At 31.5% G+C, this 15688-nt stretch overlaps 1 protein-coding gene across 1 annotated transcript in view; it reads right to left on the reverse strand.

The window, feature by feature from the left end:
* The window catches only part of LOC144440756 (medium-chain specific acyl-CoA dehydrogenase, mitochondrial-like), a 33363-nt gene that overhangs the window by 14352 nt on the left and 3323 nt on the right, over positions 1-15688 (reverse strand). The window contains exons 2-3 of the mRNA XM_078130135.1: positions 15229-15334; positions 13143-13240 (exon numbers count right to left, since the gene is read on the reverse strand). Coding sequence (XP_077986261.1) covers positions 13143-13240; positions 15229-15334 — 204 coding nt within the window. The remainder of the gene's footprint in view (positions 1-13142; positions 13241-15228; positions 15335-15688) is intronic.

Below are 15688 nucleotides of genomic sequence, written 5' to 3' on the forward strand. Positions count from 1 at the left end.
TTATTACTGTGACTTAGATCAGAGACGAGATAATATCATTACTATGACTTAGATCAGAGACTAGAGATACTATCATTACTATGACTTAGATCAGAGACTCGAGATAATATCATTACTGTGACTTAGATCAGAGACTAGAGATAATATTATTACTGTGACTTAGATCAGAGACTCGAGATAATATCATTACTATGACTTAGATCAGAGACTAGAGATAATATCATTACTGCGACTTAGATCAGAGACTAGAGATAATATCATTACTATGACTTAGATCAGAGACGAGATAATATCATTACTATGACTTAGATCAGAGACTAGAGATAATATCATTACTATGACTTAGATCAGAGACGAGATAATATCATTACTATGACTTAGATCAGAGACTAGAGATAATATCATTACTATGACTTAGATCAGAGACTAGAGATAATATCATTACTATGACTTAGATCAGAGACTAGAGATAATAACATTACTATGACTTAGATCAGAGACTAGAGATAATAACATTACTATGACTTAGATCAGAGACTAGAGATAATATCATTACTACGACTTAGATCAGAGACTAGAGATACTATCATTACTATGACTTAGATCAGAGACTAGAGATAATATTACTGCGACTTAGATCAGAGACTAGAGATAATATCATTACTATGACTTAGATCAGAGACGAGATAATATCATTACTATGACTTAGATCAGAGACTAGAGATAATATCATTACTATGACTTAGATCAGAGACTAGAGATAATATCATTACTATGACTTAGATCAGAGACTAGAGATAATAACATTACTATGACTTAGATCAGAGACTAGAGATAATAACATTACTACGACTTAGATCAGAGACTAGAGATAATATCATTACTACGACTTAGATCAGAGACTAGAGATAATATTATTACTATGACTTAGATCAGAGACTAGAGATAATATTACTATGACTTAGATCAGAGACTAGAGATAATATTATTACTATGACTTAGATCAGAGACTAGAGATAATATTATTACTATGACTTAGATCAGAGACTAGAGATAATATCATTACTATGACTTAGATCAGAGACTAGAGATAATATCATTACTGTGACTTAGATCAGAGACTAGAGATAATATCATTACTGTGACTTAGATCAGAGACTAGAGATAATATCATTACTATGACTTAGATCAGAGACTCGAGATAATATCATTACTACGACTTAGATCAGAGACTAGAGATATTATCATTACTATGACTTAGATCAGAGACTAGAGATAATATCATTACTCTGACTTAGATCAGAGACTAGAGATAATAACATTACTATGACTTAGATCAGAGACTAGAGATAATAACATTACTATGACTTAGATCAGAGACTAGAGATAATAACATTACTATGACTTAGATCAGAGACTAGAGATAATATCATTACTATGACTTAGATCAGAGACTAGAGATAATATCATTACTGTGACTTAGATCAGAGACTGGAGATAATATTATTACTGTGACTTAGATCAGAGACGAGATAATATCATTACTATGACTTAGATCAGAGACTAGAGATACTATCATTACTATGACTTAGATCAGAGACTCGAGATAATATCATTACTGTGACTTAGATCAGAGACTAGAGATAATATTATTACTGTGACTTAGATCAGAGACTCGAGATAATATCATTACTATGACTTAGATCAGAGACTAGAGATAATATCATTACTGCGACTTAGATCAGAGACTAGAGATAATATCATTACTATGACTTAGATCAGAGACTAGAGATAATATAATTACTGCGACTTAGATCAGAGACTAGAGATAATATCATTACTATGACTTAGATCAGAGACGAGATAATATCATTACTATGACTTAGATCAGAGACTAGAGATAATATCATTACTATGACTTAGATCAGAGACTAGAGATAATATCATTACTATGACTTAGATCAGAGACTAGAGATAATAACATTACTATGACTTAGATCAGAGACTAGAGATAATAACATTACTATGACTTAGATCAGAGACTAGAGATAATATCATTACTACGACTTAGATCAGAGACTAGAGATACTATCATTACTATGACTTAGATCAGAGACGAGATAATATCATTACTATGACTTAGATCAGAGACTAGAGATAATATCATTACTATGACTTAGATCAGAGACTAGAGATAATATCATTACTATGACTTAGATCAGAGACTAGAGATAATAACATTACTATGACTTAGATCAGAGACTAGAGATAATATCATTACTATGACTTAGATCAGAGACTAGAGATAATATCATTACTATGACTTAGATCAGAGACTGGAGATAATAACATTACTACGACTTAGATCAGAGACTAGAGATAATAACATTACTACGACTTAGATCAGAGACTGGAGATAATATTATTACTGTGACTTAGATCAGAGACTAGAGATACTATCATTACTATGACTTAGATCAGAGACTCGAGATAATATCATTACTGTGACTTAGATCAGAGACTAGAGATAATATTATTACTGTGACTTAGATCAGAGACGAGATAATAACATTACTATGACTTAGATTAGAGACTAGAGATAATATCATTACTATGACTTAGATCAGAGACTAGAGATAATATCATTACTGTGACTTAGATCAGAGACTAGAGATAATATCATTACTGTGACTTAGATCAGAGACTAGAGATAATAACATTACTGTGACTTAGATCAGAGACTAGAGATAATAACATTACTATGACTTAGATCAGAGACTAGAGATAATAACATTACTACGACGTAGATCAGAGACTAGAGATAATATCATTACTACGACTTAGATCAGAGACGAGATAATATCATTACTACGACTTAGATCAGAGACTAGAGATAATATCATTACTATGACTTAGATCAGAGACTAGAGATATTATCATTACTATGACTTAGATCAGAGACTAGAGATATTATCATTACTATGACTTAGATCAGAGACTAGAGATAATAACATTACTACGACTTAGATCAGAGACTAGAGATAATATCATTACTACGACTTAGATCAGAGACTAGAGATAATATCATTACTACGACTTGGATCAGAGACTAGAGATAATATCATTACTATGACTTAGATCAGAGATTAGAGATATTATCATTACTATGACTTAGATCAGAGACTAGAGATAATAACATTACTACGACTTAGATCAGAGACTAGAGATAATATCATTACTACGACTTAGATCAGAGACTAGAGATAATATTATTACTATGACTTAGATCAGAGACTAGAGATAATATTACTATGACTTAGATCAGAGACTAGAGATAATATTATTACTATGACTTAGATCAGAGACTAGAGATAATATTATTACTATGACTTAGATCAGAGACTAGAGATAATATCATTACTATGACTTAGATCAGAGACTAGAGATAATATCATTACTGTGACTTAGATCAGAGACTAGAGATAATATCATTACTATGACTTAGATCAGAGACTCGAGATAATATCATTACTACGACTTAGATCAGAGACTAGAGATATTATCATTACTATGACTTAGATCAGAGACTAGAGATAATATCATTACTGTGACTTAGATCAGAGACTGGAGATAATATTACTGTGACTTAGATCAGAGACGAGATAATATCATTACTATGACTTAGATCAGAGACTAGAGATAATATCATTACTATGACTAAGATCAGAGACTAGAGATAATATCATCACTGTGACTTAGATCAGAGACTAGAGATAATAACATTACTACGACTTAGATCAGAGACTAGAGATAATATCATTACTATGACTTAGATCAGAGACTAGAGATATTATCATTACTATGACTTAGATCAGAGACTAGAGATAATATCATTACTACGACTTAGATCAGAGACTAGAGATAATATTATTACTATGACTTAGATCAGAGACTAGAGATAATATTACTATGACTTAGATCAGAGACAAGAGATAATATTATTACTATGACTTAGATCAGAGACTAGAGATAATATTATTACTATGACAGATCAGAGACTAGAGATAATATCATTACTATGACTTAGATCAGAGACTAGAGATAATATTATTACTGTGACTTAGATCAGAGACTAGAGATAATATCATTACTATGACTTAGATCAGAGACTCGAGATAATGTCATTACTACGACTTAGATCAGAGACTAGAGATATTATCATTACCATGACTTAGATCAGAGACTAGAGATAATATCATTACTCTGACTTAGATCAGACACTAGAGATAATAACATTACTATGACTTAGATCAGAGACTAGAGATAATATCATTACTACGACTTAGATCAGAGACTAGAGATATTATCATTACCATGACTTAGATCAGAGACTAGAGATAATATCATTACTCTGACTTAGATCAGACACTAGAGATAATAACATTACTATTACTTAGATCAGAGACTCGAGATAATATCATTACTACGACTTAGATCAGAGACTAGAGATATTATCATTACCATGACTTAGATCAGAGACTAGAGATAATATCATTACTCTGACTTAGATCAGACACTAGAGATAATAACATTACTATGACTTAGATCAGAGACTAGAGATAATAACATTACTATGACTTAGATCAGAGACTAGAGATAGTAACATTACTATGACTTAGATCAGAGACTAGAGATAATATCATTACTACGACTTAGATCAGAGACTAGAGATAATATCATTACTATGGCTTAGATTAGAGACTAGAGATAATATCATTACTACGACTTAGATCAGAGACTAGAGATAATATCATTACTATGGCTTAGATCAGAGACTAGAGATAATATCATTACTGTGACTTAGCTCAGAGACTAGAGATAATATCATTACTATGACTTAGATCAGAGACTAGAGATAATATCATTACTGTGACTTAGCTCAGAGACTAGAGATAATACCATTACTATGACTTAGATCAGAGACTAGAGATAATATCATTACTATGACTTAGATCAGAGACGAGATAATATCATTACTACGACTTAGATCAGAGACTAGAGATATTATCATTACTGTGACTTAGCTCAGAGACTAGAGATAATATCATTACTGTGACTTAGATCAGACTAGAGATAATATCATTACTGTGACTTAGATCAGAGACTAGAGATAATATCATTACTATGACTTAGATTAGAGACTAGAGATAATAACATTACTATGACTTAGATCAGAGACTAGAGATAATATTACTACGACTTAGATCAGAGACTAGAGATAATATTATTACTATGACTTAGATCAGAGACTAGAGATAATATTACTATGACTTAGATCAGAGACTAGAGATATTATTACTATGACTTAGATCAGAGACTAGAGATAATATTATTACTATGACTTAGATCAGAGACTAGAGATAATATCATTACTATGACTTAGATCAGAGACTAGAGATAATATTATTACTGTGACTTAGATCAGAGACTAGAGATAATATCATTACTATGACTTAGATCAGAGACTAGAGATAATATCATTACTATGACTTAGATCAGACACTAGAGATAATATCATTACTATGGCTTAGATCAGAGACTAGAGATAATATCATTACTACGACTTAGATCAGAGACTAGAGATAATATCATTACTGTGGCTTAGATCAGAGACTAGAGATAATATCATTACTGTGACTTAGCTCAGAGACTAGAGATAATATCATTACTATGACTTAGATCAGAGACTAGAGATAATATCATTACTGTGACTTAGATCAGAGACTAGAGATAATATCATTACTGTGACTTAGCTCAGAGACTAGAGATAATATTATTACTATGACTTAGATCAGAGACTAGAGATAATATCATTACTATGACTTAGATCAGAGACGAGATAATATCATTACTACGACTTAGATCAGAGACTAGAGATATTATCATTACTGTGACTTAGCTCAGAGACGAGATAATATCATTACTACGACTTAGATCAGAGACTAGAGATATTATCATTACTGTGACTTAGCTCAGAGACTAGAGATAATATCATTACTGTGACTTAGATCAGACTAGAGATAATATCATTACTGTGACTTAGATCAGAGACTAGAGATAATATCATTACTATGACTTAGATTAGAGACTAGAGATAATAACATTACTATGACTTAGATCAGAGACTAGAGATAATATTATTACTATGACTTAGATCAGAGACTAGAGATAATATCATTACTATGACTTAGATCAGAGACTAGAGATAATATTATTACTGTGACTTAGATCAGAGACTCGAGATAATATCATTACTACGACTTAGATCAGAGACTAGAGATATTATCATTACTATGACTTAGATCAGAGACTAGAGATAATATCATTACTGTGACTTAGGTCAGAGACTGGAGATAATATTACTGTGACTTAGATCAGAGACGAGATAATATCATTACTATGACTTAGATCAGAGACTAGAGATAATATCATTACTATGACTAAGATCAGAGACTAGAGATAATATCATCACTGTGACTTAGATCAGAGACTAGAGATAATATTATTACTGTGACTTAGATCAGAGACGAGATAATAACATTACTATGACTTAGATTAGAGACTAGAGATAATATCATTACTATGACTTAGATCAGAGACTAGAAATAATATCATTACTGTGACTTAGATCAGAGACTAGAGATAATATCATTACTGTGACTTAGATCAGAGACTAGAGATAATAACATTACTACGACTTAGATCAGAGACTAGAGATAATATCATTACTATGACTTAGATCAGAGACTAGAGATATTATCATTACTATAACTTAGATCAGAGACTAGAGATAATATCATTACTACGACTTAGATCAGAGACTAGAGATAATATTATTACTATGACTTAGATCAGAGACTAGAGATAATATTACTATGACTTAGATCAGAGACTAGAGATAATATTATTACTATGACTTAGATCAGAGACTAGAGATAATATTATTACTATGACTTAGATCAGAGACTAGAGATAATATCATTACTATGACTTAGATCAGAGACTAGAGATAATATTATTACTGTGACTTAGATCAGAGACTAGAGATAATATCATTACTATGACTTAGATCAGAGACTCGAGATAATATCATTACTCCGACTTAGATCAGAGACTAGAGATATTATCATTACTATGACTTAGATCAGAGACTAGAGATAATATCATTACTCTGACTTAGATCAGACACTAGAGATAATAACATTACTATGACTTAGATCAGAGACTAGAGATAATAACATTACTATGACTTAGATCAGAGACTAGAGATAGTAACATTACTATGACTTAGATCAGAGACTAGAGATAATATCATTACTACGACTTAGATCAGAGACTAGAGATAATATCATTACTATGGCTTAGATCAGAGACTAGAGATAATATCATTACTACGACTTAGATCAGAGACTAGAGATAATATCATTACTATGGCTTAGATCAGAGACTAGAGATAATATCATTACTATGACTTAGATCAGAGACTAGAGATAATATCATTACTGTGACTTAGATCAGAGACTAGAGATAATATCATTACTGTGACTTAGATCAGAGACTAGAGATAATATCATTACTATGACTTAGATTAGAGACTAGAGATAATAACATTACTATGACTTAGATCAGAGACGAGATAATGTCATTACTGAGACTTAGATCAGAGACTAGAGATAATATCATTACTATGACTTAGATCAGAGACTAGAGATAATAACATTACTATGACTTAGATCAGAGACGAGATAATGTCATTACTACGACTTAGATCAGAGACTAGAGATAATATCATTACTACGACTTAGATCAGAGACTAGAGATATTATCATTATGACTTAGATCAGAGACTAGAGATAATAACATTACTACGACTTAGATCAGAGACTAGAGATAATATCATTACTACGACTTAGATCAGAGACTAGAGATAATATTATTACTATGACTTAGATCAGAGACTAGAGATAATATTACTATGACTTAGATCAGAGACTAGAGATAATATTATAACTATGACTTAGATCAGAGACTAGAGATAATATCATTACTATGACTTAGATCAGAGACTAGAGATAATATCATTACTGTGACTTAGATCAGAGACTAGAGATAATATCATTACTGTGACTTAGATCAGAGACTAGAGATAATAACATTACTATGACTTAGATCAGAGACTAGAGATAATATCATTACTGTGACTTAGATCAGAGACTAGAGATAATATCATTACTGTGACTTAGATCAGAGACTAGAGATAATAACATTACTACGACTTAGATTAGAGACTAGAGATAATATCATTACTACGACTTAGATCAGAGACTAGAGATAATATCATTACTACGACTTAGATCAGAGACTAGAGATAATATCATTACTACGACTTAGATCAGAGACTAGAGATAATATCATTACTACGACTTAGATCAGAGACTAGAGATAATATCATTACTATGACTTAGATCAGAGACTAGAGATATTATCATTACTATGACTTAGATCAGAGACTAGAGATAATAACATTACTACGACTTAGATCAGAGACTAGAGATAATATCAATACTACGACTTAGATCAGAGACTAGAGATAATATTATTACTATGACTTAGATCAGAGACTAGAGATAATATTACTATGACTTAGATCAGAGACTAGAGATAATATTACTATGACTTAGATCAGAGACTAGAGATAATATTATTATTACTATGACTTAGATCAGAGACTAGAGATAATATCATTACTATGACTTAGATCAGAGACTAGAGATAATATTATTACTGTGACTTAGATCAGAGACTAGAGATAATATTATTACTATGACTTAGATCAGAGACTCGAGATAATATCATTACTACGACTTAGATCAGAGACTAGAGATATTATCATTACTATGACTTAGATCAGAGACTAGAGATAATATCATTACTATGACTTAGATCAGAGACTAGAGATAATAACATTACTATGACTTAGATCAGAGACTAGAGATAATAACATTACTATGACTTAGATCAGAGACTAGAGATAATAACATTACTATGACTTAGATCAGAGACTAGAGATAATATCATTACTACGACTTAGATCAGAGACTAGAGATAATATCATTACTATAGCTTAGATCAGAGACTAGAGATAATATCATTACTACGACTTAGATCAGAGACTAGAGATAATATCGTTACTATGGCTTAGATCAGAGACTAGAGATAATATCATTACTGTGACTTAGCTCAGAGACTAGAGATAATATCATTACTGTGACTTAGATCAGAGACTAGAGATAATAACATTACTGTGACTTAGATCAGAGACTAGAGATAATAACATTACTACGACTTAGATCAGAGACTAGAGATAATATCATTACTACGACTTAGATCAGAGACTAGAGATAATATTATTACTATGACTTAGATCAGAGACTAGAGATAATATTACTATGACTTAGATCAGAGACTAGAGATAATATTATTACTATGACTTAGATCAGAGACTAGAGATAATATTATTACTATGACTTAGATCAGAGACTAGAGATAATATTATTACTATGACTTAGATCAGAGACTAGAGATAATATTATTACTATGACTTAGATCAGAGACTAGAGATAATATTATTACTGTGACTTAGATCAGAGACTAGAGATAATATCATTACTATGACTTAGATCAGAGACTCGAGATAATATCATTACTACGACTTAGATCAGAGACTAGAGATATTATCATTACTACGACTTAGATCAGAGACTAGAGATAATATTACTATGACTTAGATCAGAGACTAGAGATAATATTACTATGACTTAGATCAGAGACTAGAGATAATATCATTACTGTGACTTAGATCAGAGACTAGAGATAATATCATTACTGTGACTTAGCTCAGAGACTAGAGATAATATCATTACTATGACTTAGATCAGAGACTAGAGATAATATCATTACTGTGACTTAGATCAGAGACTAGAGATAATATCATTACTGTGACTTAGATCAGAGACTAGAGATAATATCATTACTATGACTTAGATTAGAGACTAGAGATAATAACATTACTATGACTTAGATCAGAGACGAGATCATGTCATTACTGAGACTTAGATCAGAGACTAGAGATAATATCATTACTATGACTTAGATCAGAGACTAGAGATAATAACATTACTATGACTTAGATCAGAGACGAGATAATGTCATTACTACGACTTAGATCAGAGACTAGAGATAATATCATTACTACGACTTAGATCAGAGACTAGAGATATTATCATTATGACTTAGATCAGAGACTAGAGATAATAACATTACTACGACTTAGATCAGAGACTAGAGATAATATCATTACTACGACTTAGATCAGAGACTAGAGATAATATTATTACTATGACTTAGATCAGAGACTAGAGATAATATTACTATGACTTAGATCAGAGACTAGAGATAATATTACTATGACTTAGATCAGAGACTAGAGATAATATTATAACTATGACTTAGATCAGAGACTAGAGATAATATCATTACTATGACTTAGATCAGAGACTAGAGATAATATCATTACTGTGACTTAGATCAGAGACTAGAGATAATATCATTACTGTGACTTAGATCAGAGACTAGAGATAATAACATTACTATGACTTAGATCAGAGACTAGAGATAATATCATTACTGTGACTTAGATCAGAGACTAGAGATAATATCATTACTGTGACTTAGATCAGAGACTAGAGATAATAACATTACTATGACTTAGATCAGAGACTAGAGATAATAACATTACTACGACTTAGATTAGAGACTAGAGATAATATCATTACTACGACTTAGATCAGAGACTAGAGATAATATCATTACTACGACTTAGATCAGAGACTAGAGATAATATCATTACTACGACTTAGATCAGAGACTAGAGATAATATCATTACTATGACTTAGATCAGAGACTAGAGATATTATCATTACTATGACTTAGATCAGAGACTAGAGATAATAACATTACTACGACTTAGATCAGAGACTAGAGATAATATCAATACTACGACTTAGATCAGAGACTAGAGATAATATTATTACTATGACTTAGATCAGAGACTAGAGATAATATTACTATGACTTAGATCAGAGACTAGAGATAATATTACTATGACTTAGATCAGAGACTAGAGATAATATTATTACTATGACTTAGATCAGAGACTAGAGATAATATCATTACTATGACTTAGATCAGAGACTAGAGATAATATTATTACTGTGACTTAGATCAGAGACTAGAGATAATATTATTACTATGACTTAGATCAGAGACTCGAGATAATATCATTACTACGACTTAGATCAGAGACTAGAGATATTATCATTACTATGACTTAGATCAGAGACTAGAGATAATATCATTACTATGACTTAGATCAGAGACTAGAGATAATAACATTACTATGACTTAGATCAGAGACTAGAGATAATAACATTACTATGACTTAGATCAGAGACTAGAGATAATAACATTACTATGACTTAGATCAGAGACTAGAGATAATATCATTACTACGACTTAGATCAGAGACTAGAGATAATATCATTACTATAGCTTAGATCAGAGACTAGAGATAATATCATTACTACGACTTAGATCAGAGACTAGAGATAATATCGTTACTATGGCTTAGATCAGAGACTAGAGATAATATCATTACTGTGACTTAGCTCAGAGACTAGAGATAATATCATTACTGTGACTTAGATCAGAGACTAGAGATAATAACATTACTGTGACTTAGATCAGAGACTAGAGATAATAACATTACTACGACTTAGATCAGAGACTAGAGATAATATCATTACTACGACTTAGATCAGAGACTAGAGATAATATTATTACTATGACTTAGATCAGAGACTAGAGATAATATTACTATGACTTAGATCAGAGACTAGAGATAATATTATTACTATGACTTAGATCAGAGACTAGAGATAATATTATTACTATGACTTAGATCAGAGACTAGAGATAATATTATTACTATGACTTAGATCAGAGACTAGAGATAATATCATTACTATAACTGAGATCAGGACTAGAGATAATATCATTACTATGACTTAGATCAGAGACTAGAGATAATATCATTACTATGACTTAGATCAGAGACTAGAGATAATATCATTACTATGACTTAGATCAGAGACTAGAGATAATAACATTACTACGACTTAGATCAGAGACTAGAGATAATAACATTACTATGACTTAGATCAGAGACTAGAGATAATAACATTACTATGACTTAGATCAGAGACGAGATAATATCATTACTATGACTTAGATCAGAGACTAGAGATAATAACATTACTATGACTTAGATCAGAGACTAGAGATAATAAAATTACTATGACTTAGATCAGAGACTAGAGATAATATCATTACTATGGCTTAGATCAGAGACTAGAGATAATATCATTACTGTGACTTAGCTCAGAGACTAGAGATAATATCATTACTGTGACTTAGCTCAGAGACTAGAGATAATATCATTACTGTGACTTAGATCAGAGACTAGAGATAATATCATTACTATGACTTAGATTAGAGACTAGAGATAATATCATTACTGTGACTTAGATCAGAGACTAGAGATAATATCATTACTGTGACTTAGATCAGAGACTAGAGATATTATCATTACTATGACTTAGATTAGAGACTAGAGATAATATCATTACTATGACTTAGATCAGAGACTAGAGATAATATCATTACTTGGGTAACGAGTGCTGTCTTTCAGCAATTTTACTCCTAAAGTAGAGATAACCAAAACTTGTAGATTATGATGTAAAATTTACCACATTTGCTAAGAAAATAAAAACCGCAGAGATCGGAAGGTGTTCTGAAGACGTTACATACAGCGTGTCTCCACCATACAGATCCAATTTACCCATTAGCAAATTTTACCTGACTTGCTTAGCTTCACTATTTGCATAGCTTAGGTCTAGTCTAGTATTTATGGTTTGCAAGTATACTGTAATTGTTATTCAAGTACATCAATGTCTCCACATACCTCTCCGGTTCTATCGTACTCTGCCGCTTTTGGTATGACTTCTTCGCTTACAAATTTCCTTACAACTTCCTTGATTTGTTGTTGCTCTGAAGTGAGTTCTAAAAATCAAAATATATCAGTTCAGAAGAAATTCATATTCTAAAAGATTCTTTCAAAATATAATATTATAAAGTATACGTAGATTGTGGTCAAAGTTGAGACCACTATTGTAATTTAAGTAGTTTGCGGTCAAACTTGAGTCCACTATTATAGTAGTTTGCGGTCAAACTTGAGTCCACTATTATAGTAGTTTGCGGTCAAACTTGAGTCCACTATTATAGTAGTTTGTGGTCAAACTTGAGACCACTATTATAGTAGTTTGTGGTCAAACTTGAGACCAGTATTATAGTAGTTTGTGGTCAAACTTGAGTCCACTATTATAGTAGTTTGTGGTCAAACTTGAGACCACTATTATTATAGTAGTTTGTGGTCAAACTTGACACCACTATTATAGTAGTTTGTGGTCAAACTTGACACCAGTATTATAGTAGTTTGTTGTCAAACTTGACACCAGTATTACAGTAGTTTGTGGTCAAACTTGACACCACTATTATAGTAGTTTGTGGTCAAACTTGACACCACTATTATAGTAGTTTGTGGTCAAACTTGACACCAGTATTATAGTAGTTTGTTGTCAAACTTGACACCAGTATTATAGTAGTTTGTTGTCAAACTTGACACCAGTATTACAGTAGTTTGTGGTCAAACTTGAGACCACTATTATAGTAGTTTGTGGTCAAACTTGAGACCAGTATTATAGTAGTTTGTGGTCAAACTTGAGACCACTATTATTATAGTAGTTTGTGGTCAAACTTGAGACCACTATTATAGTAGTTTGTGGTCAAACTTGAGACCACTATTATAGTAGTTTGTGGTCAAACTTGACACCAGTATTATAGTAGTTTGTTGTCAAACTTGACACCAGTATTATAGTAGTTTGTGGTCAAACTTGAGACCACTATTATAGTAGTTTGTGGTCAAACTTGAGACCACTATTATAGTAGTTTGTGGTCAAATTTGAGACTTGAAACTGTGACTCTATCTACATCAACACAAAACTGTGACTCTACATCAACTACAAGATTTAGTTCTATAAATTTGCATATATGAGACTTATAGTTCAATCATTTATGCAGCGAGTAATGAAAAATTTTAAGTTTGCATTTGATTTAATAAAATTCAGTGCACACTTTTTTTTTTGGGGGGGGTGAGTTTCAAATACATTTTTGTGTAGCCCTTGTCTACCTAAACTGTATTTACTCAAGATGAAGTGTATGTATGGTTTATAAAAAATGATATTAAGGTCTAGCTAATTCAACAGTTCCTTGTTATTACTTTTATAATTACTGTAATAGTTAACATTCTTAATTGTAATACATGTTTATGTTGGTATTACTATTCAAATTCAAGACATTGAATACAAAGAAATATTCAAATGAATATAAAGATAAAACTATGAAATGACCAACTAGCTGACCCAGCTTCACCTGGCCCAATGTCGAATAGAAAGAAAAAAGATTATTTCATGTTTATTTCGACTTATCTACAATGTGTATGTTTCTTGTTATGCACATTTGTATGAAATATATGTAAGTATACAAGCTTATTCAACTTAAAGCACAACACTTGAAAATATGAAAATACTCTAATTCATGCACTCACATTACTTAACGATGAATCAGTGGTATAATCTAACTCTTAACTTATGAAAACAAACAGAAAGAGTGACTCCCAGACTGATATAGAAAGACAATAATAATTTCGATAAAACTAAATTGCACGAGTCTGAAACAGACCCAAGGCTGTATCGTATAGCTTTGTACATGTATCCCAGAAACTAGCGTACAAAACGCATTTTGTCTGGCCTAATCAACAATTTACTATCGCAGATAACGTTAGCAAAATCATCCCCCCCCCACACACACACACACACACACACGCCATCACGTTTGCAGTTACTACATACAATACTATATTTATATATTTTATCAAATATTCTATATTTATTATATTTCAATTATTATTTAATTATATAAATGTGTCGTACCAAATGAGAGTCCAGAATCAGAAGGTGTGTTTGTTCCTGGTTCAGCTACTCCAATTGTAGTAGAGTTTGATCGTAATACAGAAACCGTTGCCAATCTTTGGAGACTCTGTAATAAGTATACTTATATCATGATTGTTATTAAATGTAATAGTATCGTCGCCGATCGATTCTCGGAAGTTGGTAACGTCCCCATCACGGTTCATAGATGGTTTTAAAGTCTGAATATATATCACTTATTATTGTCTAAGGCGTAATACTCTAGTCCGAGTCTGAAACCCATATAAAACCTAAGAAACTCGCATTCGGATCGGACAGAACAAAAGCAGGTCTCATCGACTTGTTGGGGACTCGAATTATTGCTTGTTTTTATCACGGTATACAGGTGATTATTATATATCAGTAGAGGGGTAGTGTTGTCAAGTTTTGTGCAGTCACCGCGGCCGCGGCAGTAAGCTTATAC

The sequence above is a fragment of the Glandiceps talaboti genome, chromosome 10 (assembly GCF_964340395.1).
Source record: "Glandiceps talaboti chromosome 10, keGlaTala1.1, whole genome shotgun sequence".
NCBI classification, from domain to species: Eukaryota; Metazoa; Hemichordata; class Enteropneusta; family Spengelidae; genus Glandiceps; species Glandiceps talaboti.